At 42.4% G+C, this 25,200-nt stretch overlaps 1 protein-coding gene across 1 annotated transcript in view; it reads right to left on the bottom strand.

Moving 5' to 3' along the window:
* The window catches only part of LOC137370623 (protein unc-13 homolog B-like), a 783,931-nt gene that overhangs the window by 99,985 nt on the left and 658,746 nt on the right, over positions 1-25,200 (bottom strand). Inside the window, exons 26-30 of the mRNA XM_068032730.1 lie at positions 23,906-24,032; positions 23,587-23,683; positions 12,870-13,013; positions 11,393-11,470; positions 7,852-7,929 (exon numbers count right to left, since the gene is read on the bottom strand). Coding sequence (XP_067888831.1) covers positions 7,852-7,929; positions 11,393-11,470; positions 12,870-13,013; positions 23,587-23,683; positions 23,906-24,032 — 524 coding nt within the window. The remainder of the gene's footprint in view (positions 1-7,851; positions 7,930-11,392; positions 11,471-12,869; positions 13,014-23,586; positions 23,684-23,905; positions 24,033-25,200) is intronic.

Genomic DNA, 25,200 nt, shown 5'->3' with positions numbered 1-25,200 from the left:
TAAGAACTCCACTCCATCTAAGCCCTTAACACGATGACTATCCCAATTAATGTTGGAAAAGTTGAAATCATCTAATATAATTACCCTATTATTTTGACACACCTCTGCAAATTGCGCACATATTTGCTCCTCAATTTCCTGCTGACTATCTGGAGGTCTATAATAAACACCTGGCAATGTGGCTGTCCCTTTTTTATTCCTAAACTCTACCCGTAAAGCTTCATTTGATGCCCCCTCCAAGAAATCATCTCTCCTTACTGCAGTAACTGACTCCTTAACTAATATTGCAATGCCCCCTCCTCTTTTATCCCCTCCTCTGTCTCGCCTGAAGATTCTATATCCCGGGATATTGAGCTGCCAATCCTGCCCCTCCCTCAACCATGTCTCTGTGATGGCTACTATATCACAATTCCACGTGTCAATCATTGCCCTTAACTCATCCGTTTTACCTGCAATACTCCTGGCATTAAAGTAGAGGCCTTCCATCCTGGTCTTAACTCCCTTGAAACATACCTCCGCTGTACTCCCTCTGACTTGTTCGCTTTCCTGTGTTTAGCTGTGTCCCTATTCTGCCAGGAGTCTGCATCCCCTTCCCCTGCCAAATTAGTTTAAACTCCTCCCAACAGCACTGGCAAACCCGCCAGCAAGGATGTTAGTCCCCCTCTGGTTCAGATGTAGACCGTCCCGCTTGTACAGGTCCCACCTTCCCCAGAAACGGTCCCAGTGGTCCAGGAATCTAAAACCCTCCCTCCTGCCCCAACTCTTAAGCCACGCATTCATCTGTGCTATTCTCCTATTTCTATACTCGCTAGCTCGTGGCACTGGGAGTAATCCGGAGATTACAACCCGAGAGGTCCTGCTTTTTAGTCTACTGCCTAACTCCCTGAATTCTTGATGCAAGACCTCATCCCTCTTTCTACCTTTGTCATTGGTACCAACATGTACCATGACCTCTGCCTTATCACCCTCCCCCTTCAGGATGCACTGCAGCCGTTCAGTGACATCCTGGACCCTGGCACCAGGGATGCAACACACCATCCTGGAGTCACGTTGACGGCCACAGTAGCGCCTATCTGTTCCCCTGACTATAGAATCCCTTATTACTATTGCTCTTCCTCTCTTTCCCCCTTCCTGTGCAGACAGGCTGCTAGCGGTGCCAGAAGCTTGGCTCTGTCTGCACTCCCTGGAAGAACCAGCCTCATCAGCCTCCAAAATGGATTACCGATTTGCAAGCGGGACCCGAGGGGACTCCTGAACTACCTGCCTGATTCTCTTGGACTGCCTGGTGGTACCCATTCCCTTCCTTCCTCAAGTCCCTTCAGCTACGGTGTGACCACCTCTCTATACGTGCTATCCACAATGCTCTCAGAATCGCGGATGCTCCACAGTGTTTCCAGCCGCCGTTCCAGCTCTGAAACCCGAGCTGCCAGGAGCTGCAGCTGGACACACTTCCTGCACACATGCTGGTCCCAGGGACTGGAAATGTTCCCGGATTCCCACATGCAGCAAGAGGAACAAACCACGGCTTTAAGCTCTCCTGCCATGAATAAACCCTTTAAATTTAAAATTTTAGAAGATTATAATTTAAAAAAAACAACTAAGTCTTGCTAAAACAATGACTTACAATTCAATTCACTTTGAAAAATACCCATCAGGACTTACTCAGCAGGCAGCTGTGCTCTTTGGAAACTCTCGGTTCCCCTCACTCTGAGGACAGGTAGGAAATGAAAGGAGCTCCTCACCGAACTTCCTCAGTCACCAAACTTCCACTTTAACACTCTAATGCAACCCAAGTCAGCACTCCAGTGCAAAATATTATTTAAATGGAGAGAGATTGCAAGGCTCTGAGATACAGAGGGATCTGGGTGTCCTGGCACATGAATCACAAAAGGTTAGTATGCAGGTACAGCAAGTGATTAGGAAGGCAAATGGAATGTTGTCGTTTATTGCAAGAGGAATGGAATATAAAAGTTGGGATGATTGGCTACAGTTGTATAGGGTATTGGTGAGGCTACATCTGGAGTACTGTGTACAATTCTGGTCTCAATTTTAGAAAGGATATAAATGCGTTAGAGGCAGTTCAGAGAAAGTTCACTCGACTGATATCTGGGATGGGGGGTTTATCTTATGAAGAAAGGTTGGACAGGTTGGGTCTGTATCCATTTGAGTTTAGAAGAATGAGAGATGATCTTATTGAAACATGTAAGATCCTGAGGGGACTTGACAGGGTGGATGTTGAAAGGATGACTCCCCTTGTGGGAGAGACTAGAACTAGGGGACACAGTTATAAAATAAAGGATTGCCCATTTAAGATGGAGATGAAGATAAATTTTTTCTCTTAGAGGGTTATGAGTCCTTGGAACTTTCTTCCACAGAGACCAGTGGAGGCAGGGTCATTGAATATTAGATAAATTTTTGACTAACAAGGGAGTCAAAGGGTATTGGCAGAAGATGGGAAAGTGGAGTTGAGGCCACAATCTTATCAGCCATGATCTTATTAAATGGCGGAATAGGCTTAAAGGGGCCAAATGGCCTACTCCTGCTCCTAATTCATATGTTTGTATGTTGGAAGGGAATTCTGGAGCATAGGGTCTAGACAGCTGAAGGTATGCTTACCAATAACAGAGAGAAGGATGCACAAGGCTAGAGTCAGAGGAAGCTCTGGGGAGGTTATTGGAAGGTGGTGGTAACAGAGATCGGAGGGGCGAGGTCATGAACGGATTTAAACAAGAGGGAGAAAATTTTAAATTGGAGGCATTGGAGGATCGGCAGCCATTGTAACTCAGTAAAGACAGGAGTAATGGGTGAGAAGGACTTGGCATGGGATCGGTTGAGGGAGCAATGTTTTGGATGAGCTGAATTACAGGGCATGTAAGAAAGGAAGCTGACCAGAAGTGCACTGGAATAACTGAGTCTGGAAGTGACAAAAGGCATGGATGAAAATTTCAGCTGTAGGAAGGGCTGAGATAGGGCAATGCAAAACATTTCATCATTGTGTGTGATACTACCCTTTTGACAAACTAATGCTGGCACAAAAGCCTTAAATTTTTTTCAGGGTTGCATTTTAACTGGCCAATTAGAACTACAGTTACTTCTACTATGATGGCTAAATATATGTCATATTGACCTAATTAAATCTCCAGCATCACCAAAGCTGTGCAAAGTTGCAGATTAATAGCCAAATGCAACATTACAAATCTAAGTCATTGATAGCAGGCTGGGGATTAACAGTGACTGAAGCTTAACAACCTGCTGCTAATCTCAGCTAAATATGACAAGCATAGTTCCCCTGTACAGAGTTACTCAGCACAGCTTCAAGTATACAAATTTCACTTGAATTTTACTTTAACAAAAATGACATGGAAATCTAAGTACAATACATCCACCGGTTCCCCTTTATCCACAACACATGTCACTTCTTCAAAGAACTCCATTTCATAATTTCCCTTTCACAAAACCATGTTGACTCTGCCTGATTACCTTGAATTTTTCTAAATGCCCTGCTTTCACATCTTTAATAATAGCTTCTAACATTTTCCCTAAGACAGATGTTAAGCTAACTGACCTGTAGTTTCTTGCTTCCTGTCTCCCTCCCTTTTTGAATAAAGGAGTTACATTTTCTATTTTCCAATCTAATGGAACCTTCCACAAATCTAGAGAATTTTGGAAAATTATAACCAATGCATCAACTATCTCACTAGCCACTTCTTTTAAGACTCTAGGATGAAGTCCATCGGGACCCAGGGACTGGTCAGCCCACAGCTCCAACAATTTGCTCAGTACCACTTCCCTGGTGATTGTAATTTTCTTGAGTTACTCCATCCCTTCCTTTTCCTGATTTACAACATTTCTGGGATGTTACTTGTATCCTCTGTAGTGAAGACTAATGCAAAATACCTGTTCAATTCATCTGCCATCTCCTTATTTTCCATTATTAATTTCCGGGACTCACTTTCTCTCAGACCAAGGTTCACTTTGTTAACTCTTTTCTGCTGTCTTTACTTGTGTGGCCTACGTGTGACTTCAGACCCACAGCAATGTGGTTGACTCTTAACTGCCCTCTGAAATGGCCTAGTAAGCCATTCAGTTCAAGGGCAATTGGAGATGCGTAAGAAATGCTAGCCTTACCAGTGATGCCCACATCCCATGAAAGAATCAAAAAAAAATATTAAGGCTTGTAAATGGTGCAGAGGATGGTCACTTGAGTAATTCCAAATTTAAAGCATCTTATTTATCAAGATAGGCTAAAAATGCTGGGACGCTACACTTTAGAAAAGAGTAGACATATTGGTGATCTGATTGAAGGTTGTAAGATATAATGATTGCGATAATTAAATAGATTAGGGTGAACCAGGGGGTCACAATTTGAAGCTGTATCAGGACAGATCCGATATTAGATAAATAAATGAGTTCTGATGAAATGTCACAGACTTGAATCATTAACTGTTTCTCTCTCCACAGATGCTGCCAGATCTGCTGAGTATTTCCAGCACTTTCTGTTTTTGTTTCAGATTTCCTGCATCTGCAGTATTTTGCGTTTATCCTATATTAGATGTCTTCCTTTGCCAGAGAATAGTGAAACTCTGGAATAAACTGCTCATGTGATGGATGCTGATTTGCTGAAATCCTTCAAGCAAGAGCTGGACCTGTTTCTGGCTGGGGTACAGATCACCTTTTACCAAAAGTAGCTACGACAAGGAATTTAGGGCCAGAGAGACCTCCTGGACTGGTTTTGATTGCCTTGGTGGTCAGAGAGGAATTTCTCAGATTTTCATTCCCCAAATTGGCCTGGTTTTTATCTGTCTTTCACCACACCCAGGAGATCACATGGAATTTGGGTAGGGTGGAGAGTGTATATATTGTGATATTTATAAATGGAGGTTTAGTGGTAAAATTGCTGAGCTAGTAATCCAGTAGGCGTTGGCTTAATGCCCTGGCGACATGGGTTCAAATCCCACCATGGTAGCTGGTGGAATTTAAATTCAGTAAATTAATTAAAATCTGGAATTGAAAGCTATTCTCAGTGATAGTGCTACAAAAGTATCATTAATTGTTGTAAAAAACAATCTTTGTGGGTGGCACAGTGACGAAGTGGTTACCACCACAGCCTCACAGCTCCAGCGACCCAGATTCGGTTCTGGGTACTGCTTGTGAGAGTTTGCAAGTTCTCCCTGTGACCGCGTGGGTTTCTGCCGGGTGCTCCAGTTTCCTCCCACAGCCAAAGTCTTGCAGGTTGATAGGTAAATTGACCATTGTAAATTGCCCCGAGTGTAGGTAGGTGGTAGGAGAATTGAGGGAAGGTGGGAATATGGGATTAATGTAGGATTAGTATAAATGGGTGGTTGATGGTTGGCACAGACTCGGTGGGCCGAAGGGCCTGTTTCAGTGCTGCATCTTTCTCTATGACATAGCTTCAGCCACACAAATTAGCTACAAACCCACAGTAATCATATATTTACTTCATAAAATATCGGCAGATATATTTATGTTTGCAATACATTTGCTATAAATATCAACTCAAGATATGAAGTACACATTTCCAATTTTAAAGAATGAGCAGCTTGACATCTGTAGTGGTCTGGATGAGGTAGTGTCAGGGCTGTATGTTGTCTGCAACAAAACTACAGCCAACTTCCAAAACAAAGTTCAAAAAGAACTTCGGCAGGTGCTATATGGATTTTAAATTTCTGACATATGAGAAAGCTTGGTCTTACAGAAGTTTAACTGTGGATTAAAGGCTGGTGAGCAGCAGACAATGCATGCACTGAAGTACACAGGTATAGAAATATGCACATGTGGGAAGGAGGTGGCATAGTGGTAATGTCACTGAACTAGTAATCCAGAGGCCCAGGCTAATGCCATGGGCACATGGGTTCAAATCCGACCGCTGCAGCTTGCTGAATTTAAAGTCAATTAATAAAAATCTGGAATTTTAAGCTAGTCTCAGTAATGGTGCCATGAATATATCATTGATTGACACAAAAAACCATCTGGTTCGCTAATGTCCTTTAGGAAATCTGTTGTCTTTACCTGGTCTGGTCTACATGTGACTCCTAGGCCTAAACATCTTCAGCTGCTTCATCACTGACTTTCCCTCCATCATCACAAGAGGGGATGTTTGCTGATGATTGCACAATGTTCAGCAACATTTGCCACTCCTCAGATACTGAAGCAGCCCACGTCCAGATGCATCAAGACCTGGACAACATGCAGGCTTGGGCTGATAAGTGGCAAGTAACATTTGTGCCACACAAGTGCCAGGCATTGACCATCTCAAACAAAAGAGAATCTAACCATCTCTCCTTGATGTTCAATGGCATTACCATTGCTGAATCCCCCATTATCAACTTCTTGGGGGTCACCATTGACCAGAAACTGAACTGGACCAGCCACATAAATACTGTGGCTACAAGAGCAGGTCAGAGGCTCGGAATTCTATGGAAAATGGGCGGCGCAGTGGCTAGCACCGCAGCCTCACAGCTCCAGCGACCTGGGTTCGATTCTGGGTACTGCCTGTGTGGAGTTTGCAAGTTCTCCCTGTGACCACGTGGGTTTCCGCCAGGTGCTCAGGTTTCCTCCCACAGCCAAAGACTTGCAGGTTGATAGGTAAATTGGCCATTGTAAATTGCCCCTAGTGTAGGTAGGTGGTAGGAGAATTGTGGGGATGTGGTAGGGAATATGGGATTAGTGCAGGATTAGTATAAAATGGGTGGTTGATGGTCGGCACAGACTTGATGTGCCGAAGGGCCTGTTTCAGTGCTGTATCTCTAAATAAATAAGTAACTCACCTCCTGACTCCCAATGCCTGTCCACCATCTACAAGTCAGGAGTGTGATGGAATACTCTCCACCTGCCTAGATGAGTGGAGCTCCAACTACACTCAAGAAGCTTGACACCATCCAGGACAAAGCAGCCCACTTGATTGCTACCCCATTCACTCCCTTCATCACTGATGCACAGTGGCAGCAAGATGCACTGTATCACCTCACCAAGGCTCCTTCGACAGCACCTTCCAAACCCACAACTACTACCACCTACAAGGACGAGGGCAGCAGATGCATGGCAACACCACCACCTGCAAGTTCCCTCCAAGCCACAGACCATCCTGACTTGGAACTATATCACCGTTCCTTCACTGTTGCTGGGTCGAAATCCTGGAACTCCCTTCCTAACAGCACTGTGGGTGTACCTACACCCCAAGGACTGCAGCAGTTCAAGAAGGTGGCTCACCACCACCTTCTCAAGGGCAATTAGGGATGGGCAATAAATGCTGGCGTTGCCAGCAACACCCACATCCCATGAAAGAATATTTTTAAAAATCTGTTCCCTAGTTCAAGTATAAGTGAGCTTTGGAACTGCAGTTTACTTATTCTTCGTTTTGAAATGCTCCCACTCTCCATTGCTTCATGCAGTCCAACTAGGGTTAAAATTTCAGTAGACAATGTCATACTTGGCAATGAAATCATATTGAAAACTTGCCATTCTAAATTTATTGCAATTTCAGAAGATCTACTGATATTGGAGACAGAATGGATAGAGATTTCGCAATGTGTTAACAGGAAAAGAATTTCTTGAAAGTAGTTTTCAAAGTATTTTAAAACGGGCTACCTGTACATGATACGGAAATATATTTATGGTTCAGTATTTGAACTCCCATACATTAGCTAAGCTAATTTGTCTCTATTTGATGGACGAGTGTTGATTTGAAATCTTGCCACTTGTGTTACAGCAAAGCGGTATGTGCTTTTATTTGTGAGCTCTGAAATGATGCTGTGTGATTCAGAGGCAACTCTTTGCTACATTATTAAAACTCTGCCTGTACAGAATGGATCTGCAGGTTCAGTCTCTTACCTCTTTTCCACCCATAGCTTCAAACATCTTTTCCAGCTGAACTCTCAGTTGTTGTACATTGTTCATCAGAATGCAAGGCTGGCAGATAGAAATGTAAAATTGTTCAATTAAATAACTTTATTTTTTAAGGTCAACTCTGCATTCACTTTTATGCAATAGCACGAGATAGCTGGGCTTGGATTTTCGCTTTGGGGGTGGGAAACAGGAGCCGGGACTGTCACTGGGTCCCGAACCCCCTCCCACAGAGGGGGAAATAGTCACTCATTGGAATTTTGACTGGAGCCCTCCCTGAACTGGCATTGAGACTGGTTCCCTGTCGGTGAGTGGACGAGCCCTTGAAGCTTCAGAGCCAATCAGAGGCCTTCCAGCTTCAGAGGAGCACCTGGCTGCAATGAATGGTAAATAACAGAGGGCACTTCAACATGAAGGTGACCTCTCAGCCAATTTTTTAAGACTTTAATTAAAAAATGCAAAAAGCAGCCAAGCCACCACTGTGGGGGGTGGGATAAATCCCTTTACAGGGTAGCCTTTGGCTGCATTCTCACCCAGGCAAGCAGGCAGGTGGGGGGGCCTGTAGGCCTGCCTGGAGCGTTGGCACCTGGGCCTGCTGCTGTGTGCCCACCTCCAGGCAGTCGATCTTTCACCCATTGTGTCTGGACACTGGCGGCCCATTGGGATTTTCCAGTTGGCCTCCTTATCTTACCTTTAACAAGGTTTTTAAATGAGCCTAATTGGCTGCCTGCCAAAATGGCTGACGTCAGGGACGGGGGTGGGGAAGCCGGCACGCCAGCTGGTTCAGCTATTTTCTGGCCCAGTCCACCTCCGTTCACTAACTCGGTGGGGCCGAATAATCTTGCCCCTATATTCAGTTTCAGTAATGAGGAGGAAACTGTTCAACTTTGCAAATCTCTGAGTTAACTAATATTTTCCTCAGTTCTGTTCAGGGAATGCAACAGCATGGAGAAGTTGATAAAAGACAGAAAACCAAGAATCATGGTTAATAGATACTTTTCAGACTGGAGAAATGTAAAGTGTAAAATTCCATGAGTCAGATTGGGACTATTGCTCTTCTCAATATCTGTATATGCGATTTGAACTTGGGTAGATGTAGGAGAGTAAATTGCAGGGATATGGTGAGGAATCGGGGAGTGAGACTAATTGGATGGCTCTTCAAAAGACTGGATAGGCTGAATAGCTCCTTCTGTGCTGTTCTATTCTATGATTCTGTAGCCCTGATCTTATCTTTGAGGCATGTTGTGTGTGGAGGCAGGGGTGGTGAAGTTAGGAGCAGGGAACCCAGAAGTACAGAATTCATGAATGTCCTGCAGTTTTTAACATTTGTTTTTTCTGCAGGTTTCCCACCCACAGCCAGCCTGACTGATAGGCCGGTTGCCTGTTGGGTGCGAAGGCCTACAGTACAAGGTAGCAGCCAAGCTGAAAATAGGTAGGAGGAGTGGGGGGGGGGGGGGGGGGGGAAGGGGGTGGCGGAGTGGGGGGGGGGTGGTCAGGGGAGCAGATGGTGGCTGTGGGGAGTCTCTGATCGCAGGGAAGGTGTGTCCAATCACTGGGGTTGGGGGGTGGGCAGGCAGTGAACAGATTGCAGGTGGAGGAGTTTTACTGGTAAGCTTTTTGGGCCTGAAGGAAACACTCCTGCTCCTCCTGACCCATAAGCAGTGCTGTAAAGGCACTTACCTCACAGATTCAGCCCTTCACGCCTCCTTTCACCTGTCATGTTTCCCTAAGTCAGGGAAACCCACCCAACTGCAGTTAAACATAGATTCATTGTTCCTCAAAATGCAGATTCAAAATTTTTAAATAACTGACCCACCTCCAGTGAGTAGACTGGTTGTTCACCTTTTGTCCTGCCTCCTTTAAAACCATAGGTGGGCAGGTTGGGTTCCTGTTTGATTTTTAGCTTTTACACCTCCCACCTCAAACCCACCAGTTTTTGGGAGTTAATATTACCCCCAATGGTTCTACTACACGATATCAGAATTAGCAGATATCACCAAAATGGGAATTTGTGTAACTGCAAAGATGTCTAAGCAACTTCAACAATATCATCTTATATCTACATTGTGCATTTTAATGCAGTAAAACGTGAAAAGGCACTTAAGAGTAATATCAACAAAAACATTTTTGACATTTTTTCAACAGAAGAAGAAATCAGGAAAGATTACGAAAAGCATGGTAAAAGAGGTAGGTTTTTATGCAGTATCTCAAAAGAGGAGAAATAGAAAGGAGGAGAGGTTTAGGTACAGAATTCCAGAGCTTAGAGCCAAGGCAGCTGAAAGACGGCTGCCCATGGTGGAGCAATTAAAATCACAAATGTGCAGGAGAATAGAGGAACTCAAGAGATCTCGAAGGCTTGTAGGGTTGGAGGAGGCTACACACATAGGGCAGGGAGAGGCCATGGAGAGATTTTGAAATCAAGGACAAGGATTTTAAAATTGAGCAATTGTCAGATGGATAGCTAGTCAGGGTCAGCAAGCACAGGGGTGATGGATGAAAGAGATTTGGGCAGCGGAGTTTTGGACGAACACAAGTTTATATAGGGTGGAAGATGGGAGTCTGGCCATGACAGCATTGAAAGAGTCAAGTTTACAGGTAACAAAGGCATGGATGAGGGTTTCAGCAGCAGATCAGCTGAGGGAGGATCAGAGTTGAGCAATGTTATGGAGGTGGAAACAGGCAGTCTTAGTGATGATACGGATATGTGGTCGGATTCTCAATTCGAGGTCAAACACAACACCAAAGTTGTGAATGATCTTGCTCATCTTAAAACAGTTATCACAGATGGAAATGGTGGCCAGGGAACAGAGTTTGTGGCGTGGACCAAAGAGAATGATTAGATTAGATTAGAGATACAGCACTGAAACAGGCCCTTCGGCCCACCGAGTCTGTGCCGAACATCAACCACCCATTTATACTAATCCTACACTAATCCCATATTCCTACCAAACATCCCCACCTGTCCCTATATTTCCCTACCTATACTAGTGACAATTTATAATGGCCAATTTACCTATCAACCTGCAAGTCTTTTGGCTTGTGGGAGGAAACCGGAGCACCCGGAGAAAACCCACGCAGACACAGGGAGAACTTGCAAACTCCACACAGGCAGTACCCGGAATCGAACCCGGGTCCCTGGAGCTGTGAGGCTGTGGTGCTAACCACTGCACCACTGTGCCGCCCTAATAATTAGTTGGTGGAAATTTCTCCTCATCCAATATTGGATGTTGGACAACTTTAAGAAGACAGTGATTAATAGATCAGAAAGAATGATGCCAGATCAAATTCTTGCAGAGAAATATGATTTCATACATTTGGGAAGAATAATGATTGGCCAAACATATTAAACGGTGGTTCAAATACACAATTTGTTAAAAATGGGAGGGCATTGATAATAGTGTACAAAATCATGGGATCCCAGAGTTTATAAATAGAAACATAGATATCTTCCTTCTCCCTCCTGTAAAAAGAAAATGTTAAATCTGAAACTATACTGACATAACAATTAGAATTCAGAAAATACACTTACTAATGTCTCCTTGGAACAGTAGGACTTAAAGTTCTTCAGAAGAATATCTGCATACTGTAGCAGCACTTTGCTGATTGTCTGGCAAAGAGAAAGAAAACACACTCATGAACTCATTTTTTCCACGACTGTTCACGAGCAATATACAACCTGCTAATGATTACTAGCAAGAAACAGAGATGGTACAAATTCTAAACAAAAGTTTGATTTTTCACCTTGCAAGGACAAAACTGCAAAATAGAGTTTATCAGAAAGAATTATGTAGCACTTGCCACGCTTACTCCAAAACTGGTCTCAGAAAATGTCATTACTTTGCAATATACGTAGGTACTAAGCATCACCAAATAGCATCATTTGAACTATGAATTGCAGCACAGTCAGAGACAACAGCAAAACTTAACTATTGGCTTAACAAGAAAAATACAGAAAACATTTAAGCCCTGCTATTAATTCCCTGGCTGGAGTTGTGCAGTTGAGGTCCTGAGGTGGCTGTAATGTCATCTAGCTCTCCACAGCATGAGGTATGGGAGATTTTAACTCCCAGATCTCACCAGTGTAGGCCTACCAGTATCTTGCCTGAACCCGGTGGGAAATTATGTTTGATTTCAGGCAGCAGGAGGACACCTGAAGGAACGGTCCCTGGATACTCAAGTAAGTGGTAGGCAGAGGGGATCAGGAGGACATTATGGTCTGAGGCAGGAAATCCTCATAGGGATGAGAGGAGGACTCTTGCCCCTCCTAGACCACAGGGAAACAATTTTTTTTATATTAATCTACCTTTTCTGGGCCACCTCCAGCCCTGCTCCTCTTGCCATCAGGTTAGCCTGGTGAGGAAGCCACAATAGCATCTCCACACAGACATCAGGTTAAAATTTCGGTCAGGCCCCAATGATATCTTTGGAGCATATTTAAAGGAGGACCCTGCTGTCCTCGGATGGGTGTTGCTTTCACCTGCTCTCAACCAACTGGAAGGCAGCGGGATTGAAGGGAGTATGTCAATGTGACCATTTTAACTGACAGCCTGCCCGATTTCCACTGGGTGGGAAGGGTTAAAATCAACCCTTTGGTCACAAAGCATTCAGACTAGCTGGGAATCATTGGTTTACTCAAGAGCACTCCATGATAATATATTTAAGTGTTAACGTGTCTGAACTGAAATTCTACTGAATGAAAATAAGCTTGTTTCAGACAGGCTCCTGGACACAAAAAGGGAGGAGTTCTGTACACTTAAAATTCTCAGACAACATATCCCAGTCACCCTCCCTTTTCACCATAATAAGTATCTGTAAAAACACTTTTCCTATCATGTGCTTTTCAGCTCCCCTGCATTCATACCTTAAAAGAATGTGCTCTATGAAATACTCATTGAAAAAAAATGTGATTATAGTTGTCGGTAACAAAATACAACAGGAGTCACCACCAAAGTTCAAATATTTTAGTCAAATCTTTTCAGCTGATATCTTGAAAAAAAAGTCCTTACTTTTGCAAATCTCCTCATGTAATGAGCAACAATCACTGGATCAGGACACTCGAGTTTCTTGATAATCTCAAAGCTCTGATTTAATTGTGTGAACACATCCACCACCGAGCAGGAGAACAAAGCATGTTCAGATGTTTGCTGGAACTGATGTACAACATATAAATTCAGTTTTGAAATCAAAGCATTTCGCACCTGCTACAATAAGACAATACAAACTACGAGAACACATTTAATTTTTCTAACCCAAAAAATACACATTTTTCCCTTGGAATCACTTGGCATTCCCTTGATTAAAATTGGATTCATGTTTATAGTTCAGGAGATTCAGGAATGCTTACTTTCCTTTTACTTTTCTCTTTACTTTTTAAGGTTGTGTCATAGTTAAGGTAATGGCAATGGTAACACTTTTCTACTTTCATTTACACAAAAGGGACCAGAACACCACTAATCTCAAAACGCATTTGAGACTCGTTATAATTTTCACAAGAATACCATTTGTGAAAGGGAATAAATGCAGTTTGTGTCTTAGTGATTGATTTTCAAGATTTTGATTATCACTATTTGCTGGTCCCCAGAAACAAGCAAAATACCATGTGAAAATTAATAGAATTTACAGCACAGAAACAGGTTATTTGGCTCAACAGGTCTATGGCAGTGTTTCTACGCCATATGAGCCTCCTCCTGCCTTACTTTATCTTACCTTATTAACATATCTTTCGATCTATTAATTTTTCTCCTGCTGGGATTACATTCCCAAAAAAGATATTCCTGTAGGGGGAATTCCTGAGTGAGATATTCCAGAACTCATTGTTGAGATCACAACTATTTCTAATCTAATGATTTGGATTCAGAAACTCAAATGAAGGTTGGTCAGATTTGCAGATGATACCAAACTAGGAAGGGCTTGAAAAGGAAGGGCATGAAAATCAGCCCAGAATTTACAGAATCAGTTGGATAAAATATATATATGGGTAGAACAATGACGGGCATAATTAGTAAATATGGGCAATTCACATGCTTCATAAATGGTATTGAAATACTCAAGGATGAATTTGAAAGAAACCAAGGCGTCTTAGGCTTGACATTCAATACTAATGTGGAACAATCAAAGTCAATCGAGTATTGAAATATAAATGCTGAACAAACAGAATTATACTCTGAATCAGAGGAAGTAATAATCCATCAGCACAGGGCTGTGGCTGAATCAGACCTTGAGGACTGTGTCTTGATCTGGTCACCGAAATATTTCAACACTGAAGGCAGGGTAGAGAAAAGTCACAATATTGATCACTATTGCCAAAGATTTGAATTATGAGAAAGACTGGAAGAACTGGGATTTAAAGCCTAGAACATTGATCTCAGGAGGTATATAAAGTTACAACTCCAGAAAGTTTGTTACGGAAGGATAATGCTGGAGCCTATCTTTAATCAGTTTCACATTTATTACACAGAGTAAAAGGATTACAAACATGTAGCTCCGCACTCAAACCTTCCACCAGTCTCAGTAAGTGTCTGCTTATAAGTGCTCAAGTAAGACCCCAATTAACACTCTCCACCTGCATGTAATCAAACAATTGATATACAATTAACAGATTCCCTTCTTTCTTTTATAATATGACATGGATTAACATGCTGAAACAACAATTCAAAATAAATTCCAGATTGGGTACAAAGTATTACATTGTGAAATGCCCCTCCTCTAGCACTGCTAACAATTTCTTTGCACTAGCATTTGTTTTAGGGATACAATCGGATAGCTGATGACATGCATCTACCCGCTTAAGTTTTGAGATTTCCTTTCTCTTCCGCATTTGTTTCACTCCAGCAAGGTCAATACGTAGTCTTTTATCACTCAGTATTTGTAGAGTATACATTGAATCTTATATGGATAATTGTTCTTTGTGGGAACATGGGTATCCTATCTTCAATATGCTCCTTGGTCAGAATTTCACCCAAAATATTTGACAAATAGAACCCCATATCCACTGCCTCCACAAGATCCAGTGTTTCTGCAGCTAATGTGCTTTTAACGACCTGTTTTATTTTCTTAGCTTCCTAAAGGACATTTCCCATTTTTACCCATCAGAAATATTATGAAACTAGCTGCACTCGAATACCCATCAGCAAGGTTAGTGTGTGAAGCATCACTATAAATTAGCAGCTTTGTGTTCTTTGGGTCACCTAAGGATGGGAACATCAGTATACATTTCTCCAGATTTATTTTTTTTAATGTTTTATTCGCCCTGAAAACATTCTCAACTTTCAGATGTTTCATTGTCATGCTTAACTGCAGCACATCAAACTAGCATCAGGCCTAGCCTGAGAGCACCACCAGTTTAATTGACCAATCAAACTTTGCAATTTCTCAGTCTCTGCTTTAGATATATCATCATCTTTCTGTAATGACCTAACACGATTAACCGGGATGGGAGTAACACTCTCTAAATGGGATTGTTGATGTAAAGTTATTCCAGACTTAGTCTGCTTAATATCAAAACCAATATATTTAAAGGCCTCACAAGTCTGACTCCCAATCTTAAATTCTGCCCTAATCTTAATAACATATTTCTCAAAATCCGCAGTACCACCCCATAAGAAATCATCAATGTGCACCATGAAGATGCCTGAAAAAGTTTCCCTTTATGATACCAACGGCAGGATCTGCTTTTAGTTGAGCACAACCAATTTTCAACAGAACAGATCTCACCGAGAAACACCACATCCTGGAAGCATCATTAAAGCCATAGATGCATTTGTGCAGTTTCCATAGTTTTCCTTCTGCATCTGCTGCCTCTTTGGGTGGTTTCAGAAACACTTCTCTCTGAAAGGTATCACCCTGCAGAAATGCAGCTTTTATGTCAGAACACTCCCATGAATATGTGGCCAAATGAGTTAAAAAGATTTTCAAGATTACTTTTCCAGCTGTAGGAGAGTCCACTCTAACATCGATATCACCCAGTCGCTCTTCAAAACTGCTTGCAACTAGCCTTGCTTTAGCCTCATAAAGTTTCATCGGGAAGGAAGTTTTTTTAGTACAAATCCATTTATGTGACAAGGCTGGCTGTCCCCTATCTGGTACCTCAGAATAAACTCCAAACTCTCTGCAACTCTCTAATTCCTTACGTTTTGCTTCTCTTATTAGTTTATCCTCAAGTTTATTGGCGGCCACTAAAACTACACGGTCATGAGGACTTCTGCTTCTAGTTCTATTCCGAGACTGCTCTCTAGCCTTCATTTCATTGTGGAATCTGCTCAAACCACAGCCTCTATCAGCACTTTGATGTCTTTAGGGCCTGTTGCTAGACGATCTCCCTCACAAATTAGTGGAGGCTCTTTCCCCAGTACGTGATCACTTCCTTACACAAGAGTCACTTCCAGACCGACTATTAGGACTTGCACTGCACTGTCTTACCCTCCACTCTTTCATCCCATTCTGCCTATCCATGGACCTTGCTTCTTGGCCATCATCTTGAACATTTAACCAATATTTAAACTTGCGTGTAGATTTTCCTGCACATCCCACAATTGTTGCATCCCTCCATCTATTAGACCCCTCTGGAATATATGTTACCCAAGTACCTACTCGGGGCAATTGTCCTTTAGATGCGATAGCTCTTTCTTGAGCGTCATGATCCCTGACAGTACTATACAACCCTTGATCTACCTCAATCTGTTCCTCAGGACCTTCATCACAAAACACATGAGTATTTGAGGTACAAGGTGCATCGTGTCCCTCTATCAACTGCTCAGATTCTGAGATTTTGTAATCAACCCCGATCAATTGCGAGGAATGAACCTTAACAGTTTGATTTCCATGCTTGATAACTACAGTCTTACCAACATGACTGATTACCTTACCATGGCCCTTCCATTTACTATGACCCTCTCTTTTATAATAGACCAACTCTCCTGAATTAAATTCTGCCTCAGATGGCCTTATACAATGTCTTAGAGCTTTCCGAATTTTCTCAGAGCTCAATCTTCATAAAAGCCTTCATATAAAGCATTCAAATACGCAGAAAAAAATGGAACTAACTGTAGTACTTTCTAGAGCAGGAGGAACGTCGCACAGTACAGAAGGCAATTTGGGATTCCACCCATAGACCAATTGATAGAGGCTATATCCTCCAACCATCTGAAGCGAATTCTTTACATGAACTGCCCAATCCAGGGCAGTAGTCAACTTGCAGCTGGTCAGCTAAGATTTTATGCAGCATTTCATCAGCCACTGTGTGATTCCTTTTACAAAGCCCACTGTTGAAAGGACTTTCAGCTGCAGTATTCATAACCATAATGTTCATGTTTTCACACTGTCTCTGAACTGGTCACTGGCAAATTCCCCTCCGTTATCAGTCAGAAACTTAGCTGCTGCCCCAAGTCCAGTCCCTATCCATTTCTCCATAATTGTTTATAATCACCCTATTGTCCTTGGTATTTATTATTGTAGAAAGACTAAATCTAGTTGCTAGGTCTATAAAATGTAGAATGAAAATATTCTTGTCTTTGTCCCACACCTTTAAATCCATGGCAACTACCTCATTATAGTCACGTGCCAATGGAAGACTGACAATGTAGTGGTGTCCTCTGATACTTTTTACAGATGTCACACTTTTCACTAATCTCTTCTATTATCCTCATATACTCATCAATCACACGGTCATCCTTTAGCAGGGTTTTAAATCTCTGACAAGGGTGAGCAAATTGTCTGCATAACTTTAAGAAAATTTCCTTTTTATCTTTGATTTTAAACACCTGATGCCATTAATACTTCTCTAACATTCTGACGAGAAACATCAGGTTTTGTTAAGGGTATACAATAATGCCCTGACTAGCAAATTCACTGACTTTTCAAAAACAATTGCCTTATCATGCTCAAGTTTAATTTGTGCTTTTTTCATTGAAGGCTTATTCAACAGTAAAGGTATCTCACCAGAGACTACATCAGTACTGATAAAGTGGCTTACTCCAGCTATTTTACATAGAATTACTACGCTCTTCAGTAACTTCAATGTGTTGTCATCACCAAACCTAAAGCTGGTAGTACGTTTATACTCCTTAACCTTGCATCGATCCTCACTACAAAGTGAATCCAGATAACACTGTAACCAATCAGTTCCACATACTGTTGACGTGCAAGCATAATCCAATACAGCACAGTTGAATGAATCCGCAACTAACACATTCAGCACAGGACTAAAGAGCCTTGTGACTAGTACAATTCGTTCAGCTTCATCAATATCTTCCTCTTCTGCCTCAGAATTCTCCGCGTCGTGTGTTATTTCGAGGACTCTGCCCCTCGGCTTAGGGCAGTTCATTGCATAATGATACTTTTAGTCACATCTGAAGTACCTATTAACTGTTCCTTGGGCATTCATGAGATTCATTCGCCTATGATTGCTGTTCCAATTCTGTCTTCTCCTGTAATAGTCAGACTTGCTCAAAGTGCTTTCGTCCTCATTCCTCCTGTCTTTAACTCTTTCATTGTACTTATGCCTGCTGTCTTTAACTCTTTCATTGTACTTATGCCTGCTTCCAGAATCTGGACCATTTCGAAATCTAGTAAATATTGAGTCCTCCATTCTTTGTGTCACTGCAGAATGCCCAGTTTGTTCTACCAGGGCTGCTGGAAATGACTGATTCCCCAGGAATTTCTTTAACGTTGCAGGCATTTAATCCGACAGGGAGTCTTTGTCCTAGAACCGAACCCCAGATAGAACCAGGAGCCTGTCCATGAGCGACACCCGAACACAATCTAGCAATTTAAATGCTAGCACTGAATCAGAGATCTCTAAATTGAATTTCCTCAATCTTCTGTACAGTCTGTTAAATCCCAAGATATATTCCTCCATTGAATAACCATCTGCTTTCTGAATTCTATCCAAGTCTGACCACGCCTCATACGCATTCAATAGGTCATCTTTTTTATAAATTTCATCCAAGAATTCGAACAGAAGATCAGTACCCAACTGCCGAGCCATCCAGTTCACAAAACACTTCACTTCTGATTTTACTTTTGGTAGGAAGTGACAACACCAAGGCCATACCCTGTTTCGTCTTTGGAAGAGTTGTAACCCGTGTCCACATATCCACTTCATTCTTCCACTGGTCATATGGTTCAGACTCAGAGAACATCAGAGGGTAATCATACCCTGACAACTGACACTTGCTTTCTGCCATATTTTCCTCAATAGCCCTTGAGATTTTAGGTTTCTATGTAAAAAGAATTTCCTAGTTTCCAACCTTCAGCTTTTGGCGACCATCCTCTGCCACCATGTTAAACTCCAGAAAGCTTGTTATGGAAGGATAATGCTGGAGTCTATCTTTACTCAGTTTTATATTTATTGTACAGAGTAAAAGGATTACAAACATGTTGCTCCTCACTCAAACCCTCCACCACTTGCAGTACGTATCTGCTTATAAGTGGTCAAGTAAGACCCCCAATTAAAACCCTCCACCTGCATGTAATCCAACAATTGATACACAATTAGCAGATTAACATACAAGATAGATGATAGTGTAGAAAAGGTAAATCTGGATAATTACTTAAGAACAAATTGTGAGAGTGGAACAGTAGAAACGAGTAAAAGGCAAAAAGAATCTTCACAAAGAGTGATCAATGCATGAAATGAACCTCCAGGTAGAGTAGTGGAGACAATACTCCTGGAATACTTTAATAAACACTTGGATGATGCAATGGGATGACTTTAGGGTCTTTAAAATTGGACAAATGGCTCTCCTCATTTGCAATAACTTGTGATTATTTTCTTTTTAAAATGCTTTTAAACTCAATAATTCTTCAACTGGTTCCCACACTGTGCCCAAAGACAGCTGTGTAAAGTGCAAACTGACTGTAGATAGGTAGCAGCTTTCTTTGCTAGTTGGCTAAAAAAACACTCAGTTTAAGTGGGTGAGTTTTCTAAACCAGCAGAGACATGCTGCATGTTATTATGGCGATGGGGGTCCCAGTGGCAGGCCGCAAGGTGGAGCAGACCACACCTCAGCCCTCCAACAGACCCCCGATGCTATTTAACGGCAGGCAGGCAATTAACTGTCCACTATCGGGACGCCATCCCTTTAAGGGACAAGTTCCTGCCTCCAGACCTGCCAGCCAATCGGAAGGCCAGCAGCTGTGCAGTGGCCACTGCCAGTACAGTAGGAAACCCTGCAGTCCGAAGATGTCCAAAGACCCCAGGACAGACATGTGGGGTCGGAGCCACCGGCAGGCCCCGGCGAGAGGTTGAGGGGGTGGGGTTGGTGAGGGTGGGGGAGGTGTCTTCCTGGTAGCGCGGTGATCACCAAAACGGGGGCTCTCCACGGCCATGGATTTCCCAAGAGGAGGGACTCCCCCCTGCCCCCTGAATCTGCTAGGAGGCCGCCAGGCTTTACCTGTCGCCATCTCCCCGCTGTGACGGTGGAGGCAGGAGGAGGCGGAGGCGGGAGGAGCACACTTAGGGGCCTCGATTGGCCTGGGGCAGGAAGGCCTTCCCCATCACGGACAAAATGACAGGGGACCTGGGCAACATCGGGAACAGCGAAAATAGATTCAACTAAACAATTTACATTTAACTACTGCACATATAGTAACATGGTAATTTAGGTTTTAAATATCATTGGTTCATCTAGTTTACCCTTTTGAACCATTAGTTTCATTGCAGATTCTAGATCTAATATCCCTGTATTGCCTTTCCTGATGCGTCCTTTTTCAAATCTTGCCATTGTTTGCAGTTCGATCATCGTCGCTGGTGATGTTGCACAGTTCTATCACTTTACTAAAAAAAAGTGTTGCCTATATTTCTCATTTCCCTTTGATGCTCTTAGATTTTAAACTCTACACCTTAATCTTCAACTTCTGTGCTTGACAAAAGACCTTCCCTGGATCTAGTTTTCCCATACCGGTAAACATCTTAAAGACTTACATTAGGCCCTGCTATTCCCCTTTTCTCAAGTGAGTAAAGCCCCAGGATAAATAATATTTCCTCCAAACTCATCTCCTTAGTTCATAAATCCATCTCATTATCTAATGAGGAGATTAAGCTGAGCACAGTATTCCAAATGCTGGCTTAGCAAGGCCAGATATAACTTTAACATTGCTTCCTTGGACTTACACCCACCAGAGAGTTGGACCCTGATGTCAACTGACTTTCAGATATGACATTCACACCCTAGCTACACATTGCAATGTTTTATTTGCTTCCTGGACTATCTACTGTCTTTGAATCAATGGATTTTAAAACTTATCCACAAAACACCCACATTCTTTTCTCAACCTTTTATGTCAAGCATATTACCATATAGTATGTACTCTACTTGCTTCTTTGCCATAATCCCATCACTTTACACTTATCTGTCTGGAATCCCAGCTGCCTTCTGTCCGCCAATTAATCTGGGCTGTCTGGGTGGGCTGTATTTTACCTCCCCCTCTGGGGACAGGCTGGGATGCTGGAGGGGGGTGGGGCGTAAATGGCTAAGGAAGGTGGGGCTGGAATGCCTGTTGTCCTCCCACCTCCATGCCATTTTACTAGCAGGGGGGGAAGGTGGAGAACAGCCCTCCCACCCAGAGGCAAATTGAGCCACTTAAGTGACCAATTAAGTGCCTCTTTTCATCACGGTTGGCATTTTACCAGCAGTGGATGGTCCCTCTGCCATGTGAAGAGACTGCCCGATGAACCCTGGTGGCCTCCCTGTGAGCTTGGGGTGGGGGTTGGCCCTCCCATTCGGGCACCCTGTGATCATCAGTGCTCAACTGTGATACTTTCATTCTTCCTCCTGCAATGTTCAAACAGCCTGATGGCATTCACCATCTGTGCTCCTAAGTGAAGAAATAGCTGCTTGGACAAAATACTGATGCAACTCATGAACAGTAACCCACCTAAGACACCATATTCAGAAGAGGCTAAATGAGGAGAAAATTGGGGGGGGGGCGGTGTCAGAAGAGGAAAAAAATAATGCTGCTTTTCAACCAACCAGCAGAAGATGCATAAGAGTGCCTGGAAAAACTTTCTCTTTGCTTTTGCTAATCATTTAGAACTGAGATGAGGAGAAATTTCTTCACTCAAAGAGTTGAATATATTTAAGGCCAAAATAGACAGACTTTTGGTCACTCAGGGAATCAAGGGATATGGGAGCAAGCGGAAAAGTGGAGTTGAAGCAGATGATCACCCATGATAGTATTAAATGGTGGATCAGGCTTGGGGAGCTGTATGGTCTACTCCTGCCCCTATGTCAGATGTTCATATGAGTCTTCAATTTGCTTCCATGCACAAGAAAAATTGTGCATCATCTGTCAAAGGCCATCCACTAGTGATGGACAGAAATGTGCACAGAAAGGAAAGACGACACGTTTGGTTAAATTACCAGGCTGCACCAACATTAGGAATTCATTCCTTATTCTACTCTGGTCCCACTGGCATGAAATACATGCATCCATGTGTGGGTGAGTGTTTGTAAATTGCATGCAAATCAAGCAGATACAACCTCCACCATTTACATTGTTCAAACGCTGGATGCAAGAGATGCCTGTTTGACCCAGGCACCCAGTGCTCAATGGTCGACAAAGCGAGAGGAACAATGGGCTGGATTTTCCCAGCTGGGTAACAATCCGGACATCGGCCTCAATTCTGAGTCGAGAACTTGGAAGTGGCCATGGTGGGATCTCAGTCATGGTCCTCCTGGAGGCTGTCAGTTAAGAAGCCGTCTCTGGCAGCCCCACCCAATTAAGCACTGCGGGCAGACAGGTGAAGCGGGAGGCCAAATCAGAGGGCCCATTGCGGTGTCCACCTGGTCTCTCACGTCTTTTGCCAATGTCATATTGAAAAGGCCTACAGCAAATAGGCCATCGGCGTGGAGGGGGAACCGCTTCACAGGATGGATTTTGTCTGCAGCGGCGGCCTTTTGTCTTGGGGGTGTCTTTATTGAGGCATGGAGCCTCTGGCTCCAATAGCGTCCTCGGCCTGCTGCTGGGAGACCACCTCTAGAAAGTTGGTGGGCTCTGCACACAGTGGTGGGCTTCTCCAATGATGGGAAGATCCCATCTCCATCGGAAAATGGCCCCAATTGGGCCATTAAGGAGCCGAATTAGCTGCTTGCCCCATTGGAACGGACTGCTGACTTTCTTTCCCTTCCACCCTGGGAAATTCACCAGGAGGTGGGAATGCTTTGGGGAGCTGTCCCGACATAACTCTCCCCTAATTTCCTGGTCCACCCGCCTCCAACCCCGTCTCCATGGGGCTGGGAAAAATTCAGCTCAATCTTTCTTGCAGCCAAGACTGATGCAAATGCACAGACGCAACAAGGGAAATCAAAGTAGTTTTCAAAGTGATTTTGTTTTTTAGGCAACATGGAGACTGCCTGCACTCTGATGAAATGGCAGGCTCCTTAGGTCTGCCATGTCAGAAATATATCTCCTTTCTAAGGAACTTCCTGACAGAGGCTTGGAAGCAGTATGCAACTGACTCTAAAGCTGAAAGGTCAGCTGAGGTCAAGATAGCATCCGTCTGGTGGGTCTAAGCTCTGCACCCCATACCAAACATGCAGCACAAACAATTAGTCAGGGGGTGGGGGAGGACAGTAGAAGACAGACCGGTTTACAACAGCTGAAACAAATATCTGCAGTGTACTTGAGGTTTCTGTGTATTTAAGTCAGGTTCCTCATCAAATGCTTAACTCTCTATTTTCCAAATAGGCATAATTTAAAAATGTATAGCTCCTGGATACATACCCCATCCTTTTTATCTCTCTCAAGAGCACCATGTAGGAATTCCAATGAAACTTCCTCATTCTCATCCAACCACTGCATTGCAAATTGTTCAAACCACCTACAGTATGCAAGACCACAGGTGTCAAGATGCAAATAAACTTCTAATAAAGTCATAAATGAGTCAGCGTTAGAACTCTTTTGATGACATGCATTATGAATTCAGATTTAATATACAGATACATATTTCTATTATATATTATACAGCCTTCAAATCAATTTGTCAGTGGAGTATGTTTCAACCCTTGTAATGATAGCGGTCTTAATGACTCTACAGACTCACGCTGGATATTCAGGTACAGTCCCTTTGATAGCTGGAAGATCTCGGACATATTCATTATACAGCCATTTCACTTTGAAGTGCAAATTCATGTAGTCTGCACTTTTACAGAGCCTGTGCTTCTCATGCTCTGAAGAATAAAAGCATTAAAATTGTATTAATAGTAAGTACATAATATAAAAACTGTCCCTTAATCTGTTTAATTCTTCATATAACATTATTCAATATCAAAACCAAGGGAGGACATCTTTTATCATTATAGTTAAACCCATACTGACAATGAATCTTCATACCATGTTGTTCAATGTCAAAATCATGACAGAATATGACACAACAATCTGAGGCTCATTCAAAAGTTTGAAAAGCAAGTAAAAGATCTCAATTCATTGCTTTTTATAAAGATCAACCAACGTGATGATAGCAGCAAGTAAAGGCGAGGATACCAGAGCAGCAATTATGAAATATTATCCAGGGGAATAATTTTCCAAAAAAGACTATTTGAAAAATATTTCCTTATTTTGTTTATTTACTTCTGAAAATATTTTCCATTTACGGTGTCAAGATGCGCCATATATAGCATTCAATGCAAAAATAGCTTAATACTGTACATGTATTTCATAAAACCCAGGAATTTGCCTTAAGTAGTAACTTAAAAAAAGCTTCAATTTGCAAGTCAAACACAATAAGACAATACGACTTAAATAACTGATTATACTTCTTAAGCAACTACACTTTTAACAAATCCCTGCAAAATCAGCTATCCTTATTGGAGTCAGCCTCTAAAGATCATTGCACCATGAAATGGTTAAACAATCTTAGGACTTTAGACATAAATTGTAATGGAATAAGGAAAACTGTTACTATCATTAATCAATGACCTGGTAAATGATTTGGTCTCACTTTTTGAATTGTATTGAATTATATCATTTTAGCAACAGAAACTAGGGCAAACAGTAGATCTGCTGAAATATTTAATGTCAGCTTACCCTCTTATATTTCAAACATAATACAGTTACTGTCATGATGCTGGTCATCTATAGGAGCTGCTTATATCCACAATAAAACTAATTGTAGCCAAAGAATCGACAGTGTCACTTCATTAAGTCATAGCCATTATAAACACCGAACGTGATTTTTAAAATTAGGCAAAGTAATGCTGTAAAGTAGTAAATGCTGATCTGCATGTCATGTTATGATGATTATGTATTTTGTCTAATGCATGTACATACATATTCAGAGTTCAACAATTCTAAACAAACAAATGAATTACAATCCTTCTTGTTTTGCTATAGAAGAGA

The sequence above is a fragment of the Heterodontus francisci genome, chromosome 1, assembly GCF_036365525.1.
Source record: "Heterodontus francisci isolate sHetFra1 chromosome 1, sHetFra1.hap1, whole genome shotgun sequence".
Classification (NCBI taxonomy): Eukaryota; Metazoa; Chordata; class Chondrichthyes; order Heterodontiformes; family Heterodontidae; genus Heterodontus; species Heterodontus francisci.
Note: the sequence above shows the minus strand (reverse complement) of the source record. Positions and strands in the feature narration are given on the sequence as shown.